The sequence below is a fragment of the Castor canadensis genome, chromosome X (genome assembly GCF_047511655.1).
Source record: "Castor canadensis chromosome X, mCasCan1.hap1v2, whole genome shotgun sequence".
NCBI classification, from domain to species: Eukaryota; Metazoa; Chordata; class Mammalia; order Rodentia; family Castoridae; genus Castor; species Castor canadensis.
In genome coordinates this window covers 24,807,464-24,830,640 of record NC_133405.1, presented here as the reverse complement: position 1 = coordinate 24,830,640, position 23,177 = coordinate 24,807,464, and the positions used below count along the sequence as shown (strand labels likewise).

The following is a 23,177-nucleotide window of genomic DNA, read 5'->3' as shown; positions in this document are numbered from 1 at the left end:
AAGAAATAGGCATTGTACAAATAAAAGGTTTTATGGTCAAACAAGTTTGGGGAGCATTATATACTATGTTTTTTATTACAGATTTATATCTATTACAATGTAAAAAGCTCTTAAAAAGCTGGCCATGGTGGTACACACCTGTAATTTCATCACTAAGGAGAGAAGGCTGAGGCAGGAAGATCATGAGTTCGAGCAGTGTGGGCTACATATTGGAGAGCTTGTGTCAAACAAAAACAAAAACAAAAATCGGGGATGGGGCATGCCCAGCTCAAGTGTTAGAGCACTTGTCTAGCAAGCACAAGGCTCTGCATTTAAACCCCAGTACAGCCAAAAAATAATACTAATAATAATAAAAGAAAAAAGAAAAAAAATTCCAAAAAAATCCTACTTTTAAACACAAGCAAAAAAATTCTATGAATTTTGAAAGTCTGGTCATTTTCTAAACTTCTTTCATCAGAAACTTTTTGAGAGAACACTGTTGGGGAATCCTACAATAAAAAGATTTTGTAAGGGGTTCTTAAAAAATTAAGTATGTTTGTTATCAGTCCAGTGACAAACATAGATGATCCTGAATATACCTGAAAATTCGGCTTTTCTAATTTTTTTTCCAATGAACAACTACAAGTTGACTTCATGACTATCTACTGACTAGAACCATAAGCCATGTTCAGTACCAGTACTGATTAAACTGAACATGATAGTGCAATCAATAATAGTAAGAGTTAATGAGCTGGTCAGTGAGAAGGCAAGATTTGATTACAAAATCAGATTCAGTAAGACCATTAACTTCTCCTTTTGGCAAAGGTACTATTGCTCTTCCATACATTCAAGAACAGGCTGCTGCATCAAAGTTTCCAGCCCAAAGGAAGGTCTAATTGTTTCAGGGAAAGATAAAATCAGAATTCAAGGGAAAGATGCAAGCACTAGTACTGGTATCCTGGAAATTACATAGCAGAACTGGCAAAAAGTCATTAAAAATACAAATTTACAACCTAAATATAGTTCTCCGGCATAGCTCACATATCTAGTAGTAAGTGCCATTGCTGTTTCCTTTGTTACCAAGCTGTTTTAAGAGACCTTCTGGGTTACTGAAGACAAATACACATCTTCTTATAACTAAAAGTTGGCCACAAGTGAAAATAAGATTTGAAGAGAAAGAGGAAACCAGAAGTTTATGAGTCCTCTGTCTTAGCTTGCTCAGTTCAAACATCCTTATCCCTGCCTTTGATAACTACTTGCAGATCATTCCATTCCTAACACTCCTAGGCCTCAAAACGTCTAGCCGAAACACTTCATTTATCTTCCCCTTTCCCTGTACTCTGGTTCCTATTTCTAGCTGTCTTTATTTCTATTTGTGGCCCCAGCAACATTGGAAAGAAGACAAGAAAGTGGCAGTTTCACAAATATTTTAGCAAAAATTGTACACTAACTATATCATTTGGAGCAACTTTACATTCTGTCCAGGACAAATTTAACCAATGTTCTAAATATGTATATCTTTTTAGTAGGACAACATGATTAAGTAAGAAATGTTAAATCTCACCTGATGCTTCATGTAATGATTCATGTAGGGGGTTGCCATTCTACTAACTTTGAGGCAAAATGGACATAGCAAGTTCTTAGTGTTTTCATGGGACACTCTAAAATGATTTTCTACATCAGAAAATGTTGACGATCTAAACTGGCAAACCTAGAAATATAAGGAGGGGTTAGTTTAACTTGAAACTTTATACTTGCATACAATTATATCAAATTAGTAACAATGAGTCATTTGCTTAGAAGAACATTCAATGCATGAGTTCAATCAAGGGGGTTTCCGCTTAATGCGGAGGCTCTTCAGTTTTAGTATCATAACTAGTTTTATTTATTTCTTAAAAATCAGAAAATCAATATTATTTCATGGCACATGAAAACTAAACAAATACCTAAGTATACAATAAAATGTGTATGTACCTGGCAAATATATGGCATTTCACCGGGTTTATGAGTGTCCTTCATATGTTGTAAAAGAATATGCTCTGTTTCAAATGACAATTCACAAATTTTGCAAATTGCTGAAAATTGAAAAAATACAAGACACCAATTTAAGGATGTACATAAACAAGGATGCTTTCTATAAATCCACACAAACAACAACTAGAAGTAACTACAGTAATTCTACAAGTAATAGTGAGAGTGATTTTAACAGCTCTATCACTGCAACACTGTAACTCTGTAACACTGTTCTAAGGGGCTGGGAATATAGCTCAGTGGTAAGAGTACTTGCCTTGCATATGCAAGGCCCTGGGTTCTACCAAAAATTGGAATACTGTCTAGCTTATTTAATTATCATATCATCACTGAGGGATGTACTGGTATTTTTTCCCCCATTTTTCAGGTAAGGAACCAGAAGCACAAAAAGATCAAGTAACTTGCCTAAGACCCCATAGCTGCATTAAGAGACAGAGCTGAGATGTGAACCTAAGCTGTACAGTTACCAGACTGCAAGCAGTAACCACCATTGTAGTTACCTTTCATATTAAAGAGTAAACTAAGGCCACTGATTTTATTTAAAAACTATGGAATCTGGGTGTTCTAATTTAGTCCCCTACACACAATGCATGAGTTATGCCAAGAAAGTTCTCACTAATGAGTTATTTACAAGAAGGGTTTTAATTTTAGCAACAAATTTAATTTAAGTTTATGAGTTAAAACTTGTTTTTCAACTTTGTCCTCAAACTAAAACGTCTATTTCTTATTATTGTTCCATCAGAATTCTTAAGGTTCCCTCATAGTCAATGATCAAAATCAGCAATATTCAGGACTTCCATGAAATTGTCACTTACTAGAGAACTCATGGGGAGTGTGTGTACTCTCGATGTGGCACTGCAGCTGGAAGGGTGTGGGATACTGCCGGTAGCAGTGTTGGCAGGTGGTATGGTTTTCCCAGCTCTCACTGTTCTGCTTCTCAAGTTCCAAGTGGTGTTTCATATGGTTCATGAACCTACAAATGATTGTCAACAGATTTATAAATACAGAAAACCTCAAAAAAGTATCTGAACCTAAATTTAAAAAAATGCAATTGTATGGATGCAACTAAAAATAACATCTCTATTTAATGCCCTCTAGAAAAGTGTGTGCTTTAGATGGGTGTGGTGGCATATGCCCATAGTTCTAGCTACTTGGGAGTCTGAGGCTGAAGGATCACTTGAGGTTGTGAGTTTAACATGGCAAGGCCCCATCTCAAAACAAAAAGTGTGCACTTTAAATAATTTTATTAAGTGGTTCAGTAAACATTTTTCTTTTCATCTTTTTTTGTTTTGGTAAAGAAAGGTAGCAGCCTTCTTTTCCATATGCTAAATACCATTTACATTTCAAAATAAAATACTTAGAGGAAGGAAACTATTACCAAAAGTAGCTAGTATCTTCAAAGAAATCTTTTCAAGACCTTGTAGATATAGTGTGTGTTGTTTTTGAAATGTATATAATAACAATGTCACTGCTTATAATTACAAAACTGCTTTTACTTAAAGATACTGGTTTACTGTTGTTACAAACTGTTATGGTTTGAATCTGAGATATCCCCCAAAAGGCTCATGTGTTGGGGGGCTTGGTTGGAAGCTGATGGGCTCTTGGGAAGTGCCTGGATCCTGAGGGCCCTGAGCTAATCAATGGATTAATCCCTCGGTGGATTAATAATACAATGGCAGTATTGGGGGTGTGTGTAGGACCTAGTCCAGGGAAGTGGATCACTGTGGGTATTCCTTGGAATGATAAACCTTGTTTCCACATCCTTTGTGTCTTGCTCTATTTCTTGGATAACATGAAGTGAACAGCTTTCCTCCGTCATGCCCTTCTTCTATGTTTTTACCTTGCCAAGGAACTAAAAGCAATGGAGCCAGCCAACCCTGGACTGAAACCTCTGAAACAATGAGCCAAAATAAACCTGTCCTTATTTAAACTGTTTCTCTCAGGTATTTGTCACAGTGGTGGAAAATCTGACTAATAAAATGTTGAGTTTTCTTTGCAGACTGTATTCTTTGTAGCATCATCCATTTTTCAGTTTCATATGCTGTTATTTCAGTTTCCCTAAAAGGCTTCTTATGAGAAGGATTTGTGATCTTCAATGGTAGAGAGTATAATATAAATGGGCATACCTATTTTTTGTGGTACTGGGGTTGAACTCAGGGCCTCATCCTTGCTAGACAGGCACTCTACCAGTTGAATCATGTCCTCCACCCTTTTTAGCTTTTATTTTTGTGATAGGGTCTCAAATTTTTGCCAGGACTAGCCTAGAATGCAATCTTCTTATTTATGCTTCTCACGCAACATGCTACCATGCCCAGCTATTAGTTGAGATGAGGTCTCACTAACTTTTTGCTGGGGCTGGCCTCAAACTGTGATCTTTCAATCTTCGTCTCCCAAATATCTGAGATTACAGGTGTGAGCAACCTTGTCTGGTTGGTATACCTATTTTGAAGAGCATACTTTTGGTTGAATTTCCAAGAAAAGTTGTTCAATCAAAACAACAATGATAAGATTGGATCAACTATTTACAATAATTCACTATGAGTCCCTAAAGAAAACAATCCTAAAATGGAGTGATAATATCATCAACCTAGATAACCAATCACTGTAAAGGTTTTTTGACATTTATCTCATTTTTAAACTCCAAAATACCAATTCTCTTTGGAACTGGTTATGGTATACCTTATAATATCGTCTTTATTTCTTTGGTTTTGGTAAATATCTGTAATTTACTTTGAACAGTATCCAAAAAAACCTGGATAGTTCTGTGGATGAATAGATATGTGGTAAAGCAAGTATACGTGGAGATCTCTAATCTGAAATCTGAACTGCTTCAAAATCCAAAACTTTCTGACCACCATTTTGATGTCAAAAGTAGAAAATTTTATACCTCTTGTGATAGATCAAAGTCAAAATGCAGATGCACTAGAAATATTGTACAATATTACCTTATGATAGGTTTATAAGGTATGTGTGAAACATAAATAAATTGTGTGTTTAGACTTGGGTCCCAATCCCAAGACACCTCATTATATATGTAAATATTTCAAGATATAAAAAAAAAAATCCCAAATCTAAAACACTTCCTTCCCCAAGCATTTTGGATAAAGGATACTCAACTTGTTTAGTAAAATGTTAATAGTAGAATTGAGGTGGCAAACAGACAATGTTCATTGTAAAATGTTTTTAATTTTGTTGAATATTTGAAAATTTTTATTATAAAATGTTGGAAAACAATGTCACCTAATATAAACGTCAAGCTATAAAGGCAATGAAAATTACCAATCGATATGTCTTGTTACTTTGCTTTGTTACAATCTTAAGAAGATAGATATGTAATATATACATGCCATATAATTGAAAGACTGTAAAGGATAAGTTCCTAAAATTTACAATCTTTAAAATTCCATTGGGGATTGTAAATCTCTGTATTTTAAAATGTATTAAATTATAAAATCAAAGCAGATATGTTGCAAAGAACTTAACTTCCCTAAAGGATACCACAAAAAAGTCACTTTCTCTGTATGGTAAATATGTTAAGATTATAAGTATGAACTGAGAAATCTGAGCATTAAATAAGACTTGGTATTGGGGAGGTCAGACTGGATAAAGTGGGTTTTTTGGTGATATAAAGAAATGTAAGATTCAAAAGCAACTAGAAAATAAAAACATCTCTCAGAAACTTCTAGTTCAATGATAAATATTGGGAAAAGAAATAATTTTCCCTGTTACAGTACTTTTTGTCCTTTCTTAAGCTATCTGAAAAAAAAAGCACAATGAAGTAGACTCAGGAGTCAAACTATGAAAATACAACAGAGGACAAAACTTTTCAGCATAATAACCTACCTTTCTTCTTAGTAGTAGAAAGTATTAAAACTGCTTACCTAAGTTGATCATGAACAACAAAAGTACAATATTAATACTAAAAATAATGATACAAATTGTATTATAATTTTCAAACAAATAAAAATATGTATTTACATACCTAATATTATTTTTAAGAACTTTCAAACAACTGAAGCATTTAAAGGTTGTATAAGTCTTCGGTTCTTCCTCAACAGCTCCTTCATGTCTTCCATAATAAAAGTCACTAACTAACATGATCAATTTCCCTTTCTCTGAACCAATGTTTGCTGTATTTTCAGCACATGAAAGTTCTGGTTTAGCAGTTCCTGATAAGTTATTTCCCATGTCTGGGCAACAACGCTGAAAAAGGAAAAAAATATAAGCCTTATTTATATCTCTTATAAAGATCAGATACCAAAAACGAATTGTGTTTATAATTAGGGCCAGATCATGTAAAGCCATTCTTGGCAATATATCTGGAAAGATATTCACCAATATGTTGGCTTCCTTCCTTATGAATTCTAAAATATTCACTAATAAACACCTACAATCTTAATAAAGAAATAAATTCAAAAACAAATAGAAAATTTTAAGATCAGGGACATCTATTTATCTAATCCCTTTTATCTTCTTTTCAGATGTAAATACTCAAATTTTGCTTCTTGGCAATATTTGTGTCAAAGTATAAGTTAAAAGAAAAGGTTTTATATACATTATATATGAGCCTCAGTATCAAATAACACAGTGGTATTTTAGTAAAGCATGGTTGCAACTAGACTTTTTTTTTTTTTTCAGTACTGGGTATTGAATTCAGCGCCTCCTAGCAAGTGCTCTAGCCATGGAATTAGACTTTGAACACAGCTAACCTGACATTCTTCAGACTAAAAGAATGGTACTAGACATGTGGCTCTCAAAGAAAAACCTCATTTTGAAAACCTCTGCACATTCTATCTAAAATGCTTAAATATCGTGAAGAAATTTACCTCATGAGTTAAAATCAAGACTTCATTTAAACTGATTCTAATATGAAATACTTTTCATACATAAGCCCTTTTGTCAAAAAGAAATTTAATTTATTTTATTGTACACAATTCAGTTGTAGAATTTCTCTGGAAGGACTTTCTAAGAATAAATGGAGAACAAAAATAAAATGGGAGAAAACATTTGCAAATTATGTATCTGACAAAAAGTTAATATCCAAAACATAAAATAATTCTTACAACTCAGTAGCAAAAAACCAAATAAACTGATTTAAAAATAGGCAAAGAAACTGAATAGACATGAAAGGGCACTCAAAATCATTAGTCATAAAAATGCAAATCACAATGAGATACTACCTCATACTTAAAGACAAAATATAAGTTGGCAAAGATATGGAGAAAATATAGTTCTTATATACCACTGGTGGGAATATAAATGGCACAGCCAATATGGAAAACGTTTGGAGGTTCCTCCAAAAAAAAAAAAAAAAAAAAAAAGAACAATGCTACTTCCGGGTATATATTCAAAGGAATTGAAATCAGGATCTCAATGACAAACCTGCAGTCACATGTTCACTGCAATATTATTTCCATGTCTTGGCCAAGACATGAAAACAATCTAAATGTCTATCAATGTACAAATGGAGAATGTAGTATATACCTATTATGGAATATTTTCTGGCCTTAAAAATAGAAGGAAATCCCACCATTTGCAACAACATGGATAGACTTGGAAGATATTATGTAAAGTGAAATAAGTCAGCAACAGAAGGACAAATATTAAATGACTTCTCTTATATGAGAAATCTAAAATAGTCAAACTAATATTGTAGACAGTAGAATGATGATTGCCATTGTCTGGGGAAATGGGCAACTGGGGCCATATAAATCAAAGGGTACAAAGGTTCAGTTATTGCAGATAAATAATCCCTAAAAACCCACTGCACAGTATAGCACCTATAGTTAGCAATACTGTATTGCATACTTAATAATTAAGAGGGAATATTTTATAGGCAGGCAGAAACTTCTAGAGGTGATGAATATGTTTATGGCATAGATTGTGGTAGTTTCACAGATGAATACTTATCTTCAAATTCAGAGTTGTGTACACGAAGCAGGTAAAGGTTTTTGTTAAATAAAGGGACAAGACTACATAATAAAACTTGTTAGGGTAGAAAAAAGAAACTTTCCTAAAAATCCAAGCTATATACACAAAACAAGCACAAACTGAGAAACATAACAATGTCTGACAGAACCAAGAGCAAATAAACCTATCCTACCAATTACATCTCTCCTTTCAATGAATATAAATGGGTTTAACTCAACTTCTAGAGAAAAGAAGTATTCATATAGGATGAAAAATGAAAAAAACAACTCTGGTCAAAGTAAGAAATATACTCAGAACAAAATGACTTGGAAAGTTTGAAAACAAAAGGATAAACTAAGAATATAATAGGTAAATGCAAACAAGAAAGCAAGGTTTGTGAGCCTGATATCAAACAAAATGTATTCAGAGCAAAAAGTTTTAAACACTAATACAGAAAAGGATAGTAGGGTATATTCACAACAAAGTGATAAAAGATAGATCCATCTGCATCCTAAGGAGTTATATCACAAATGGTACTGGAAAATATCAAAGAAAATGTTTATATGTGAGGCTTGGATTCACCTTTCTCAAACACCGAGGGAGGTCGTCATAGTAAAAGATCCAATACAGTTTTGCCCCAGAGTATAGAGTTCTGAAGCTGGAATTTTAGAACACTCCTTTGCCCCTGTAGTTTTATTTGGAATATTGAGTAATAACTTTTCTTCAGATGCTTCTTTGTTTTGGACTCTTCTCATCTCTTTTTTATCATGTATCATCTACATTACCTTTTTTCTTGCCTCCTTCCTCACCTCATTACATAGACAGAACAAAATACTGTATTACCTACCAAAATATTTTAAGTGAAGTGTCCCCTAAAAACCCATACTTCATTAGTACTTGAAACTTACCTAAACCTAAGATCAAGAGCTTCCTACACCAATATAGAGCTATTAACTATAGATCTTTGTAATTATATAAACTATATTCTAGATTGAGTTAAAACTATCATTTCATGTGAAATGTTCCATCATTAGGAGTTACTGCCGAGTATTGAAGATGAAAATGTAAAACTAAGATTTTTATTGAGTAATATGCTATGGATATTACATGATATGGATATGGATAAAAAATTAAGTAATTTATAGGAAGGATTAAGCACCTAATAATAATGCCTGCTTTACAAGTTTGAAGAATAGAATGATTTAGTTAATAAATATTCTGATTTAATACATTATTTTCATTTAAAATTAAAGTGCTGTATGCACATACTGTAGTCTATGTGTGAACTTAATTTTTAGCATTTAATGACTGGAAGAATTTTAAAATCTTATGTAAAGATAATCAATATGAATATCAATTTTTGCTTGTTATATGAAAACACCAATATGAGAAGATTTATTTTCTAACATCTGGACAAGTCAGCATTTACTCTACATTATACGTTAGTAATTTCAGGATTTGTACATGTTTTCAAAAATCAGCTTCTGAGAAAAATGTTACCTTCATGTGGCATTTCAAAGGATCTAAAAGGGTGAACTGAACATTGCATTTTGGACAAGATCTTAGGAAAGGTGCTCCAGTTTTAGACTGAGTTGATGAGGTATCCGAACCTGAAAGAAATCAGAGATTTTAATGAGTCAAACTTGTCTTTTTTAAACCTTAAATAATCACTAGTAATAGTTTAAAAAATCCATCACAGTTTCTAAAATTTATGTATAAAAATACTTTTTTTTCTATGCTGGATTTTATACTTACCTGCCGATACCATAACCTGGGAAGATGCCTCTGAAGTAGAGTTATTTAAAGATAACGAAGAGGAGGGATTTGCTTCAGAAACGCTTTCGCTGGTCTTTGGCTTTTTTGGATTAATACTGTTTACTTTAGAAGTAGAAGGACGTTTTAATCCAAACGAAGTTTGATCCATACCTACAAAGATTTAAACGGTGGGAAATATAGTTACTTCAGTATAGACTATTACTTACAGAAAACTTTTACTAAAATGGCCTTACATTTAAAATTAAAAATATTTTAGGGCTAAATTAAATATAAAGTAATTGAATCATCCTATCATACAAATGACAAAAAAAGATGAAAATTTATATAACCAAGAGGAAGAAATTAAAATGGCTTGTATGGACTACATATATTTGAAAAATTTATGACATAAACTTTATGCAAGAAAATTCTAGGAGAATACCAAGATGGCGGCTAGAGGTAGGAAGCAGAAAGCGAGCCTCCTATAGTGAAATCTTGGAGAGACGCTGGAGACACACTTTGCAGGCATAATCACCGAGAAAAGGCATAACTTTGACCCCTCCACATCTCCAGCCGGTGCAGAGAATCTCCACTTCACGTTAAATGGAGAACCAAGGAGGGCCCCCAGGGCCGCCAGTGGCCAGCGCCCATACGGCTTGGGAAGACGCTGACCAGGTGAGCTTTGCGGTACCGCGGTAGCCCCACAGACAAGCCTGGGCCAGAGCAGCATAGCCCCCTGGACAGACTGACCTCCACCCGCGAAAAAAAAAAAGAGAAACCGAGTAATAAGCAATAAGAACAGTTAAGACACGCTGGAAAGAGGGTGGGGCGCCCTGAGCGCTGAAGATCGGGGGAAGGGAATCCTTCCCGGGACTGTAAATAAACTAGCCAGGCGGGCCAGAGAGGCTCTGGCGGGAGCGGGGAAGCCTGTGAGAGTGGAGGAAAGACCCACTTCCCACGTGAACTGTAAACAAACATGGCGGCTGGCAGGAGCAGCAGCACCGCCCAGTAAGCAGGAGCAGGAAAGCTTCTGAAAGTGGCAGTGGACATCCATGTTTATTGCGGCACTATTCACAATAGCCAAGTTATGGAAACAGCCAAGATGCCCCAGCACTGACGAATGGATTAAGAAAATGTGGTATCTATACACAATGGAATTCTATGCAGCCATGAAGAAGAACGAAATGTTATCATTGGCTGGTAAATGGATGGAATTGGAGAACATCATTCTGAGTGAGGTTAGCCTGGCCAAAAGACCAAAAATCGTATGTTCTCCCTCATATGTAGACATTAGATCAAGGGCAAACACAACAAGGGGATTGGACTATGAGCACATGATAAAAGCGAGAGCACACAAGGGAGGGGTGAGGATAGGTAAGACACCTAAAAAACTAGCTAGCATTTGTTGCCCTTAACGCAGAGAAACTAAAGCAGATACCTTAAAGCAACTGAGGCCAATAGGAAAAGGGGACGAGGAACTAGAGAAAAGGTTAGATCAAAAAGAATTAACCTAGAAGGTAACACCCATGCACAGGAAATCAATGTGAGTCAATGCCCTGTATAGCTATCCTTATCTCAACCAGCAAAACCCCTTGTTCCTTCCTATTATTGCTTATACTCTCTCTACAACAAAATTAGAGATAAGGGCAAAATAGTTTCTGCTGGGTATTGGGGGGGGAGAGGGAGGGGGCGGAGTGGGTGGTAAGGGAGGGGGTGGGGGCAGGGGGGAGAAATGAACCAAGCCTTGTATGCACATATGAATAATAAAAGAAAAATGAAAAAAAAAAAATGAAAGTGGCAGTGGGAGGAAAACTTCAGAGGAGAGGAGGGAAGACCCACCTCCCACATGAACTGTAAATAAACACGCAGGCCTGACAACGCGGGGGCAGTGTCACCTTTCCCAGTGCTTGGAAAGGGGAAAGCCTGTAGCAGAGGCTCCCGCACAGGAGAACTCTGAGCAAACAAAGCCTGTGGGACCAGGTGAGTGCTAGCTCACCCCAGAGATCTGCATAAATAACGCCGCCAGCTACAGGCTGAGAGCAGCAGGCAGGCAAGCCACAGTTGCAGATACCACTCTCAGAACTGCCTCCACACGCTTTTTTTTCTTTTTCTCCCTACCTTTGATGAGAGAACAACCGAATTACACCTGCAAGCCGAAAAACTTACTGAAACTGTATTGCATTTGAACTGGGGTCACTTGGTGGGGCTTGTGTGTGTGTGTGTGTGTGTGTGTGTGTGTGTGTGAGTGTGAGTGTGTAGTTTTGTTCTACTTTATGCATCCCCTTTGATGAGACAACTACAGAACAACATCTGAGGCACCAACTCCAGGACTGGATATTGAGACGGACACCCAAATTATTAAGACTGAAACTGCATTGCATATAAACTTGGAAGTTTTTTGGTTTTTTTTTTTTTTTAATTTTCTATTTTCCATTTTATTTTAATTCATTTTTATAAATAGATATTACTTTCATATACTTATTTTTTATTTTTTTATCTTTGATTTTCAATCCTCTGTCTCTCTAATGTCTGTTCAGCTTACTGTCGATTAGTACACTAACACTCCCTGTTTATACCTTTGAAACTCTCTTGTCTGATACCTTGTTCTGCTTTCTCCCTCTTGTCTGTATATTTGTTTTCCCCTTTTCTTTAACTTCTTGCTTCCCATCTCAGCTCACTCTTCCATTCTAAATATTACCACTGTTATTATTACAAGCTAGAAAATACTTAATTACACACAGTACAGGGACAGTAACAACACCAAGGACAATGATGGGAAGACAGAAAAAACAGGGAAACCAGTTTCCCCACAGCAAAAAATTAGTACAGGAACCACAGGGGAATGAAGAGAACAGAAACTCAGATCCAGACTCCAACAAAATGAAGATAAACTATGCCAAAGGACCCAATGAAGCCCACAAGAATAATTTAAAAGAAGACATACTACAAGTACTCAATGAGAATTTTATAGAGATGATACTGGATAGGGTCAACCAAAATGTACAGGAGACACTCAAGAAATTCCAAGACAATAAAAATAGAGAATTTGAAAAAGCAAAAGAAGAAATAAAGGAAACCATAGAAGCACTGTATAAACACCAAAGTGAAAGAGAGAACACAATGAATAAATGGATAAATGAACTCAGGACAAAAATAGACAACAATAAAGAAGAAAACTGCCAGGATATGGAAAACCTCAGAAAAAAGAACGAAACAGAACTGCAAAACAAAACGGAAGGCCAATCCAGCAGAATAGAACAAACAGAAGACAGAATCTCAGAACTTGAAGATGAAATGGTAATTAAAGGAAAAACCGAAGAACTATTAATTAAACAACTCAAGACCTGTGAAAAGAAAACGCAAGAACTCACTGACTCCATCAAAAGACCAAACTTGAGAATCATGGGCATCGAAGAAGGAGAAGAGGTGCAAGCGAAGGGAATGCGTAATATATTCAACAAAATAATAACGGAAAATTTCCCAAATCTAGAGAAAGATATTCCCATACACATGCAAGAGGCCTCCAGGACACCAAACAGACCAGATCAAAATAGAACTACTCCACGACATATCATCATTAAAACAACAAGTTCAGAAACTAAGGAAAGAATATTGAAGGCTGTAAGAGAGAAAAAACAAGTAACATACAAAGGAAAACCCATCAAAATCACAGCAGACTTCTCAACAGAAACATTAAAAGCAAGAAGAGCGTGGGGTGAGATTTTCCGGGCACTGAATGAAAATAACTTCAACCCCAGGATACTCTACCCAGCAAAGCTATCATTCAAAATAGATGGAGCAATAAAAGTCTTCCATGATAAGCAGAAACTAAAACAATATGTGACCACAAAGCCACCATTACAAAAGATTCTGCAAGGGTCCTGCACACAGAAAGTGACACCCAACTTAACCATGAAAAGGCAGGCAGCACCAAACCACAGGATTAGAAAAAGCAAGACAGTAGAGAGTAACATCAAGTTAGGTACACACAATCACACCTTCAAACAACTAAGCAGGAATCACCACATGCTTATCAGTACTAACGCTTAATGTTAATGGACTTAATTCACCCATCAAAAGACACCGTTTGACAAAATGGATTAAAAAAGAAGATCCAACAATTTGTTGCTTACAGGAGACTAATCTCACTGACAGAAATAAGCATATGCTTAGGATGAAAGGCTGGAAGAAGATTGACAAAGCCAATAGCCCCCGAAAACAAGCAGGAGTAGCAATACTTATCTCTGACAAAGTAGACTTCAAACCTACATTGATCAAACGAGATAAAGAAGGACATTCCATACTAATAAAAGGGGAAATAGACCAAAAGGAAATAATAATCATCAATCTGTAAGCACCCAATGTCAACGCACCCAATTTCATCAAACATACCCTGAAAGACCTAAAAGCATATATAAACGCCAACACAGTGGTTGTGGGAGACTTTAACACTCCATTATCATCAGTAGATAGGTCATCCAAACAAAAACTCAATAAAGAAATCCAAGATCTAAAATATGCAATAGATCAAGTGGACCTAGTAGATGTCTACAGAACATTTCATCCAACCTCTACACAATATACATTCTTCTCAGCAGCCCATGGAACCTTCTCCAAAATAGATCATATCCTAGGGCACAAAGAAAGCCTCAGCAAATATAAGAAAATAGAAATAATACCGTGCATACTATCTGACCACAATGCAGTAAAAGTAGAACTCAACAACAAAAGTAAAGACAAAAAACATGCAAACAGCTGGAAACTAAATAACTCATTACTTAATGAAGAATGGATCATCGATGCAATAAAAGAGGAAATTAAAAAGTTCCTGGAAGTCAATGAAAATGAAAACACAACCTACCGGAACCTATGGGACACAGCTAAGGCAGTCTTGAGAGGAAAGTTTATAGCCATGAGTGCATATATTAAAAAGATTGAAAGATCCCAAATCAATGACCTAATGATACATCTCAAACTCCTAGAAAAACAAGAACAAGCAAATCCCAAAACAAATAGGAGAGAAATAATAAAAATAAGAGCTGAAATCAACAAAATAGAAACCAAAAAAACCATACAAAGAATTAATGAAACAAAAAGTTGGTTCTTCGAAAAAATAAACAAGATCGATAGACCCCTGGCAAACCTGACTAAAATGAGGAGAGAAAAAACCCAAATTAGTAGAATTAGGAATGCAAAAGGGGAGATAACAACAAACACCGTGGAAGTCCAGGAAATCTTCAGAGACTACTTTGAGAACCTATATTCAAATAAATTTGAAAATCTTAAAGAAATGGACAGATTTCTAGATACATATGATCATCCAAAACTGAACCAAGAGGAAGTTAATCACCTGAATAGACCTATAACACAAAATGAAATTGAAGCAGCAATCAAGAGTCTCCCCAAAAAGAAAAGTCCAGGACCTGATGGATTCTCTGCTGAATTCTATCAGACCTTTAAAGAAGAACTGATACCAACCCTCCTTAAACTGTTCCACGAAATAGAAAGGGAAGGAAAACTGCCTAACACATTTTATGAAGCCAGTATTACACTTATCGAAAAACCAGGCAAAGACACCTCCAAAAAGGAGAACTATAGGCCAATATCCTTAATGAACACTGATGCAAAAATCCTCAACAAAATAATGGCAAACCGAATTCAGCAACACATCAAAAAGATTATTCACCACGACCAAGTAGTCTTCATCCCAGGGATGCAGGGGTGGTTCAACATACGAAAATCAATAAACGTAATAAATCACATTAACAGAAGCAAAGACAAAAACCACTTGATCATCTCAATAGATGCAGAAAAAGCCTTTGATAAGATCCAACATCATTTCATGATAAAAGCTCTAAGAAAACTAGGAATAGAAGGAAAGTTCCTCAACATTATAAAAGCTATATATGACAAACCTACAGCCAGCATTATACTTAATGGAGAAAAACTGAAACCATTCCCTGTAAAATCAGGAACCAGACAAGGATGCCCACTATCTCCACTCCTATTCAACATAGTACTGGAATTCCTAGCAAGAGCAATTAGGCAAGAAGAAGGAATAAAAGGAATACAAATAGGTAAAGAAACTGTCAAAATATCCCTATTTGGAGACGACATGATCCTATACCTTAAAGACCCAAAAAACTCTACTCAGAAGCTTCTAGACATCATCAATAGCTATAGCAAGGTAGCAGGATATAAAATCAACATAGAAAAATCATTAGCATTTCTATACACTAACAATGAGCAAACGGAAAAAGAATGTATGAAAACAATTCCATTTACAATAGCCTCAAAAAAAATCAAATAGCTAGGTGTAAACCTAACAAAAGATGTGAAAGACCTCTACAAGGAAAACTATACACTTCTGAAGAAAGAGATTGAGGAAGACTATAGAAAGTGGAGAGACCTCCCATGCTCATGGATTGGTAGAATCAACATAGTAAAAATGTTGATACTCCCCAAAGTAATCTACATGTTTAATGCAATTCCCATCAAAATTCCAATGACATTCATTAAAGAGATTGAAAAATCTACTGTTAAATTTATATGGAAGCACAAGAGGCCACGAATAGCCAAGGCAATACTCAGTCAAAAGAACAATGCAGGAGGTATCACAATACCTGACTTCAAACTATATTACAAAGCAATAACAATAAAAACAGCATGGTACTGGCACAAAAACAGACATGAAGACCAGTGGAACAGAATAGAGGACCCAGATATGAAGCCACACAACTATAAGCAACTTATCTTTGACAAAGGAGCTAAAAATATACGATGGAGAAATAGCAGCCTCTTCAACAAAAACTGCTGGGAAAACTGGTTAGCAGTCTGCAAAAAACTGAAACTAGATCCATGTATATCACCCTATACCAACATTAACTCAAAATGGATCAAGGATCTTAATATCAGACCCCAAACTCTTAAGTTGATACAAGAAAGAGTAGGAAATACTCTGGAGTTAGTAGGTATAGGTAAGAACTTTCTCAATGAAACCCCAGCAGCACAGCAACTAAGAGATAGCATAGATAAATGGGACCTCATAAAACTAAAAAGCTTCTGTTCATCAAAAGAAATGGTCTCTAAACTGAATTTTCTCCCACAGAGTGGGAGAAAATATTTGCCAACTATACATCAGACAAAGGACTGATAACCAGAATATACAGGGAACTTAAAAAAATAAATTCTCCCAAAACTAATGAACCAATGAAGAAATGGGCACGTGAACTAAACAGAACTTTCTCAAAAGAAGAAATTCAAATGGCCAGAAAACACATGAAAAAATGCTCACCATCTCTAGCAATAAAGGAAATGCAAATTAAAACCACGCTAAGATTCCACCTCACCCCTGTTAGAATAGCCATCATCAGCAACACCACCAACAACAGGTGTTGGCGAGGATGCGGGGAAAAAGGAACCCTCTTACACTGTTGGTGGGAATGTAGACTAGTACAACCACTCTGGAAAAAAATTTGGAGGCTACTTAAAAAGCTGGACATCGATCTACCATTTGATCCAGCAATACCACTCTTGGGGATATACCCAAAAGACTGTTACTCCAGAGGCACCTGCACATCCATGTTTATTGCGGCACTATTCACAATAGCCAAGTTATGGAAACAGCCAAAATGCCCCACCACTGACGAATGGATTAAGAAAATGTGGTATCTATACACAATGGAATTTTATGCAGCCATGAAGAAGAACGAAATGTTATCAGTCGCTGGTAAATGGATGGAATTGGAGAACATCATTCTGAGTAAGGTTAGCCTGGCCCAAAACACCAAAAATCGTATATTCTCCCTCATATGTGGACATTAGATCAAGGGCAAACACAACAAGGGGATTGGACTATGAGCACATGATAAAAGCGAGAGCACACAAGGGAGGGGTGAGGATAGGTAAGACACCTAAAAAACTAGCTAGCATTTGTTGCCCTTAACGCAGAGAAACTAAAGCAGATACCTTAAAGCAACTGAGGCCAATAGGAAAAGGGGACGAGGAACTAGAGAAAAGGTTAGATCAAAAAGAATTAACCTAGAAGGTAACACCCACGCACAGGAAATCAATGTGAGTCAATGCCCTGTATAGCTATCCTTATCTCAACCAGCAAAAACCCTTGTTCCTTCCTATTATTGCTTATACTCTCTCTACAACAAAATTAGAAATAAGGGCAAAATAGTTTCTGCTGGGTATTGAGGGGGGGGAGAGGGAGGGGGCGGAGTGGGTTGTAAGGGAGGGGGTGGGGGCAGGGGGGAGAAATGAACCAAGCCTTGTATGCACATATGAATAATAAAAGAAAAATGAAAAAAAAAAAGAAAATTCTAAAGATACTTTCAAATAAAGAAACACATAAACAGTTATCATGAAAGAAGCCCCCCATCCTCTCCAAAAAAGCAAGCAAGAAAGAAAAACTAAAGCATAGAGAATACTTTAAGCTAAGTTACTACAAATGAATTTATCTTTTGGTGCTTAAGTACATTTGAGCTTGTAAAAATTTTATTCTAAAAATTTAGAGGAATCCTTTAAGATGCTTCTAAAAAGCTTGAAACATCTAATGGAAAATTCAAGTTGGTTCTTCTTCCAAGTAACAGACTGACAGGTGGTTTAAATGATCTGATTATTCCCTATGTACAAAATGGAAACAACTTATCTTGAAAGATAATACCACACTCACTCCTATGAAAAGGTTTGGAGTTACTGTAATGGCTTTTAAACTATGTTCCCTTAAGCCTAATGAAAAATAGTGGGCTGTAGGTAATGAGATATAGAAACTCTCCTTTTATATTTGATTTACTAGACTTCTGCTAACATTTTATACAAATAGGGATTTCCTTGCTAAAAAATAGTTTTTTGAGTTCGAAAACCATCACCTCAAAGGCCACAGAATTAGAATTCAGGGAACCTCCAAGAGTAACAAGGCTATTTACGCTATAAACCAGCTATATCAAGTGATTTTTTTTAAAGTAACACAAGATTGTAGTTTGTGATAAATGTTCTAAAACTGAACATCATAAATTTTAATGCTCCCAACTGTACATTTGTAACAGAAGTTGTGGAGTAACTATATGTTGGAAAAGAGTATTTCATTAGTGGTCTCCACTGTCAAATCGGTTTCATTCTTTGAAATGATTTTTTCCATCATTAGAGCACCTGGTTAGTGACTGCTATACTGCTGGCACTTGGGATTTACTTTCATCTAATCACTTTAACATTCTTCTGAGATGCTTAGGTCACTTGAATAATCAGTAAATGCTGCCATTTTGGACTAGGTAACAGATTATATGATGGGCTGGAGACTAAAATAGGCCATTTCAACATAATTTTTAAAGCATTGAGAAATCAAATAAAAATCACTCTGACAATAGTTTTAAATTCTGATCTTTCAACTTGTTTTGATTGCCTTTAGCCTGTGCCATTCCCTAACCTCAACTTTTTTTTTTCAATATTGGGGTCTGAAGTCACAGCCAAGCCTCATTAGCACTTGCTACTTGAGTCACAGCCCTTTTTTTTTAATTTTATTATTCATATGTGCATACAAGGCTTGGGTCATTTCTCCCCCCTGCCCCCACCCCCTCCCTTACCACCCACTCCACCCCCTCCCTCTCCCCCCCACCCCCTCAATACCCAGCAGAAACTATTTTGCCCTTATTTCTAATTTTGTTGTAGAGAGAGTATAAGCAATAATAGGAAGGAACAAGGGTTTTTGCTGGTTGAGATAAGGATAGCTTTACAGGGCATTGACTCACATTGATTTCCTGTGCGTGGGTGTTACCTTCTAGGTTAATTCTTTTTGATCTAACCTTTTCTCTAGGTCCTGGTCCCCTTTTCCTATTGGCCTCAGTTGCTTTTAAGGTATCTGCTTTAGTTTCTCTGCGTTAAGGGCAACAAATGCTAGCTAGTTTTTTAGGTGTCTTACCTATCCTCACCCCTCCCTTGTGTGCTCTCGCTTTTATCATGTGCTCAAAGTCCAATCCCATTGTTTACAGCCCTTTTTGTTTTAGGTATTTTTCGGATGGGGCCTCACAGTTTTGCCCAGAGCCAGATTTGGGCTGCAATCCTTCTACATATGCTTCCTGCAAAGCTGGGACTTACAACTGGCTTATTAGTTGAGAATGGTGTTCTGCTAACTTTTTGCCTGGGCTGGCCTCAACCATGATCTTACTGATCTCTGCCTCCCAAGTAGCAGGGATTACAAGTGTGTACTACCATGCCCAGTCTCTCAACTATTCTTGTCTGTGTCAATAAAAATCCTATTTTCATTCTTCAGAATCAAGCTCAAATCCAACCTTCTTTAGGAACCTTCCACGGCTGGTAGAGTGGCTCTAGCGGTAGTGTGCCTGCCTAGCAATTGTGAGGCCCAGAGTTCAAACTCTAGTACCAACAACAAAGGACTTTCCATGATCACCCTAGACAAAAGTTCATTAATCATGCTTTCAAACATAATTATCATTATAATAATTATTTATTAAATCCTTTAAATATTATAATGCGGTTTTGACTTGTCTTTATTTTGGCCTCAACAAAGTCCTGAGATAGTAATTTTATTTCCAAATGGCTTGTTTCAGGTATAGAGAATGAATACATTATGTGAGAAAATAAAAATACCTATTGTAGTGTGAGAAAACTGAGGTGTAAAGAGGTTAGGTAACTTAATAAAGACCAAAAAAATCTTTAGAATAGAGGCTTAAGCCTGCATCTTGCTGACCAATATTTAAAATGGTACATTTAACATTCTGGCAAAGCTCTACTCTGTACAATATAAAAAATTTTAGAGAGCCTGTAACCTCTAGAAGCTCCACAAATTCAGACTTGTTCTAGGAATAAGACCATATGCTTTGTAAAATCAGAAACCTATTTTATCTCCCTATTAATTTTGGTCCTTTGCTATTTTTCTAACTAGACACCTAGGCAGGTGAATATCAAATCAAGTATAATTATCAAAATGGGAAAATATTTTTGGCATTCATATTACTAGGGATTTTTTTGTATGATAAATGTTACATATTTCTTAGTAAACAATTTAAAAATTTTTTGCCACTGTCTAGTGAAATATATCAAATAAACTAATATAGAAACAGCGGTTTGATTATAGGCAACTTTTCAACTAGGTAAAATTCCTTCATTGGCATACTAATTTACTTTAGGTTAATGAAGAACTTTGTTAATATAGATAATCAAAGAATTGCAACTCTACTTCAATTGGAATATTTCACTAATTCCTTCAATGGATAAATACTGGGGATTTATCATGTGCAAATCACTTTTGTTTTAGTTCTGCCTTTTTATAATACCACTCTAATCATATTTAACTAGCATATCTACAAAATTTATTTGTACACAAAGACATTAGTTTGTTAAGAAATCAACTATAACCATAAATGAATGTTTTTGGCAGTACTGGGGTTTGATCTCAGGGCCTCATGCTTGCTAGGCAGGTGCTCTACCACTTGAACAAATCTGCCAGTCCTTTTTTGGATTAGGTGTTTTTTGAGATAGGGTCTCATGAACTATTTGCCCAGGCTGGCTTTGAAATACGATCCTCCTGATCTCTGCCTCTTGAGCAGCTAGGATTATAGGCGTGAGCCTCTGGCACCCAGTTAATTGATATTTTTTTTTTACAAAGTATTTAAAGCATCAGGGACTTCTCTGACTCACAGATACTACATTAATATTTTTTAACTCAAATGGTTCCAAGCAAGAACAAGTCCAAAGAACACATGCTAGAGGTGACAGTGTGGCTCAAGTGGTAGAGTGCCAACCTATCAGGTGCAAGGCCCTGAGTTCAACCCCCAGTACCTCCAAAAAGAAAAGGGAAAGAACACATGCTAGCTAACTTAGAAGAAAGAAATAAAATAATCTACTAAATATGATTTTGTATCAAATCACTCACAAAAGGCATTCAGGGATGATTAGCTATATTCTATCTTGTAATACAAGGAAAAATAACACTCATGTTATTTTCAAAACAAATTCAATTCCTGTGTACATTAATCAAGTCTCCATTAATGATTTTTATGAAAAAGTGCTAAACCAAACCTTCCAAGAGTTTTGGTACACCCAGGGACAGTGGCACTGTATCCTTGGTCGAGTCAAACAGCAGGACTGAAGAATCATCCGAATCAACTTGTGATGAATTCTTTGAAAAACCCTGTAAAAAGATGTAGTTATTTAGGTTTCATAATTTCTAACAAAGATAAATTAAACTGTACAATACTATAAAGAAAGCCTTAATGACTCAATCACTAATAGGTTGTAAAACACAAATGTAATTATTACTCTCTGCTGAAAACAGCATCTACTGGGCATGGGAACTCTTTGCGCTATTGCAATTTTTCTGGAAAACTAAAATTTGCTCTAAATACAGTTAAGATTAAAAAATAATGATAATATTGGCAAAGTAGAAGTTATATTCTGGTATGACTTTTCTGCAAGAAAATTTTAGCGCTGTCAAGGGCTTCCAAAGCTTTATATCCTTTGATCTCATTCCACTTCAAAGAATTTATGCTAAGGAAATGACAGTGTTTAAAGAAGAATTATTTGCAATAGCAAAATATAAAAACCTACATATTTAAACACAGAAGAAGTTCAAGAAAAATGAGGACTAGGTATCAAATCTGTATTAATATGGTCCTGATTGGTATACCACACTAACTACTAACAAAAGTCAAAATACTTTCTTTCTAACCCCCTCCCATATACATTACTTTTATATTGGGAATATAAACATTTTGCTTGCTTGTTTTGTACTTACAAGTTGAGAGATGATTAGGATGTAAGAATTTTACTTTGTTACTAAATTTTCTAATATCAGTGTATTAAGAAGTTATGGAGACAGATATTGAAGAGACCCAAACCATTCCATTCCTAGAATTTGAGGCATAATAGTCAGATTTCTGCATTTGAGCCTTAACATTTATTATATTTAAAAAATTAATGGCTTTAACTTAATTGTAATCCAGGTATTATTTCTAAATATTTACACTTAAACATGGAAATACTCACTTGCAATTTTCAAAAATAATTCTTTTACAGAAATTCCTCTAGATAAACTTAACTCTAACCCTTTCTGAGCTAACAACTCTGGTCAGTTAATTCCACAATTTCATATAGCAGATACTTTATTCAACAACTAACTTTTAAAAATAATTCTCTAATTAGAAATTTCTTACGTCTCATAAAATGGTCCATAAAGATACCAAATACAATAAGGCAAATGAGGTGATAAACTGGGATTCAGAAGACTTGTTCATTTATTCTGTGTGACTTTGGAAAAGTTACTTCTAAGTTTCAAGTTATTTACCTTTCCAAATGAAATAGCCAACAATAACTGTACATTTAAAAATGCTCTTGCTTTTTTCACAGAACATGTATTATATTAAGCAGTTATTATAGTGCTAATAAGACCTTACAGTATATCATCTCCCATCTTATATATAGGTAAACTAAGGCTTAGTGTTGTTAAGTAAGGTTTCCCATGCAGCCCAGCTTGTTATTGC

General features: G+C 35.5%; 1 protein-coding gene across 13 annotated transcripts in view; it reads right to left on the bottom strand.

Annotated features, from left to right (window-relative positions):
* Znf280c (zinc finger protein 280C) overlaps nt 1-23,177 on the bottom strand; it is a 70,040-nt gene that overhangs the window by 19,749 nt on the left and 27,114 nt on the right. For all 13 annotated transcript variants that reach the window (XR_012444572.1, XR_012444571.1, XM_074063845.1 and 10 more), the window contains 7 exons: nt 21,718-21,829; nt 9,676-9,846; nt 9,421-9,530; nt 5,993-6,213; nt 2,826-2,983; nt 1,954-2,054; nt 1,544-1,690 (listed from right to left, as the gene is read on the bottom strand). Coding sequence is in view for 11 of the 13 variants with exons in the window: in XM_074063845.1 (XP_073919946.1) it covers nt 1,544-1,690; nt 1,954-2,054; nt 2,826-2,983; nt 5,993-6,213; nt 9,421-9,530; nt 9,676-9,846; nt 21,718-21,829 (1,020 nt within the window). In the remaining 2 variants the exon portion in view is untranslated. The remainder of the gene's footprint in view (nt 1-1,543; nt 1,691-1,953; nt 2,055-2,825; nt 2,984-5,992; nt 6,214-9,420; nt 9,531-9,675; nt 9,847-21,717; nt 21,830-23,177) is intronic.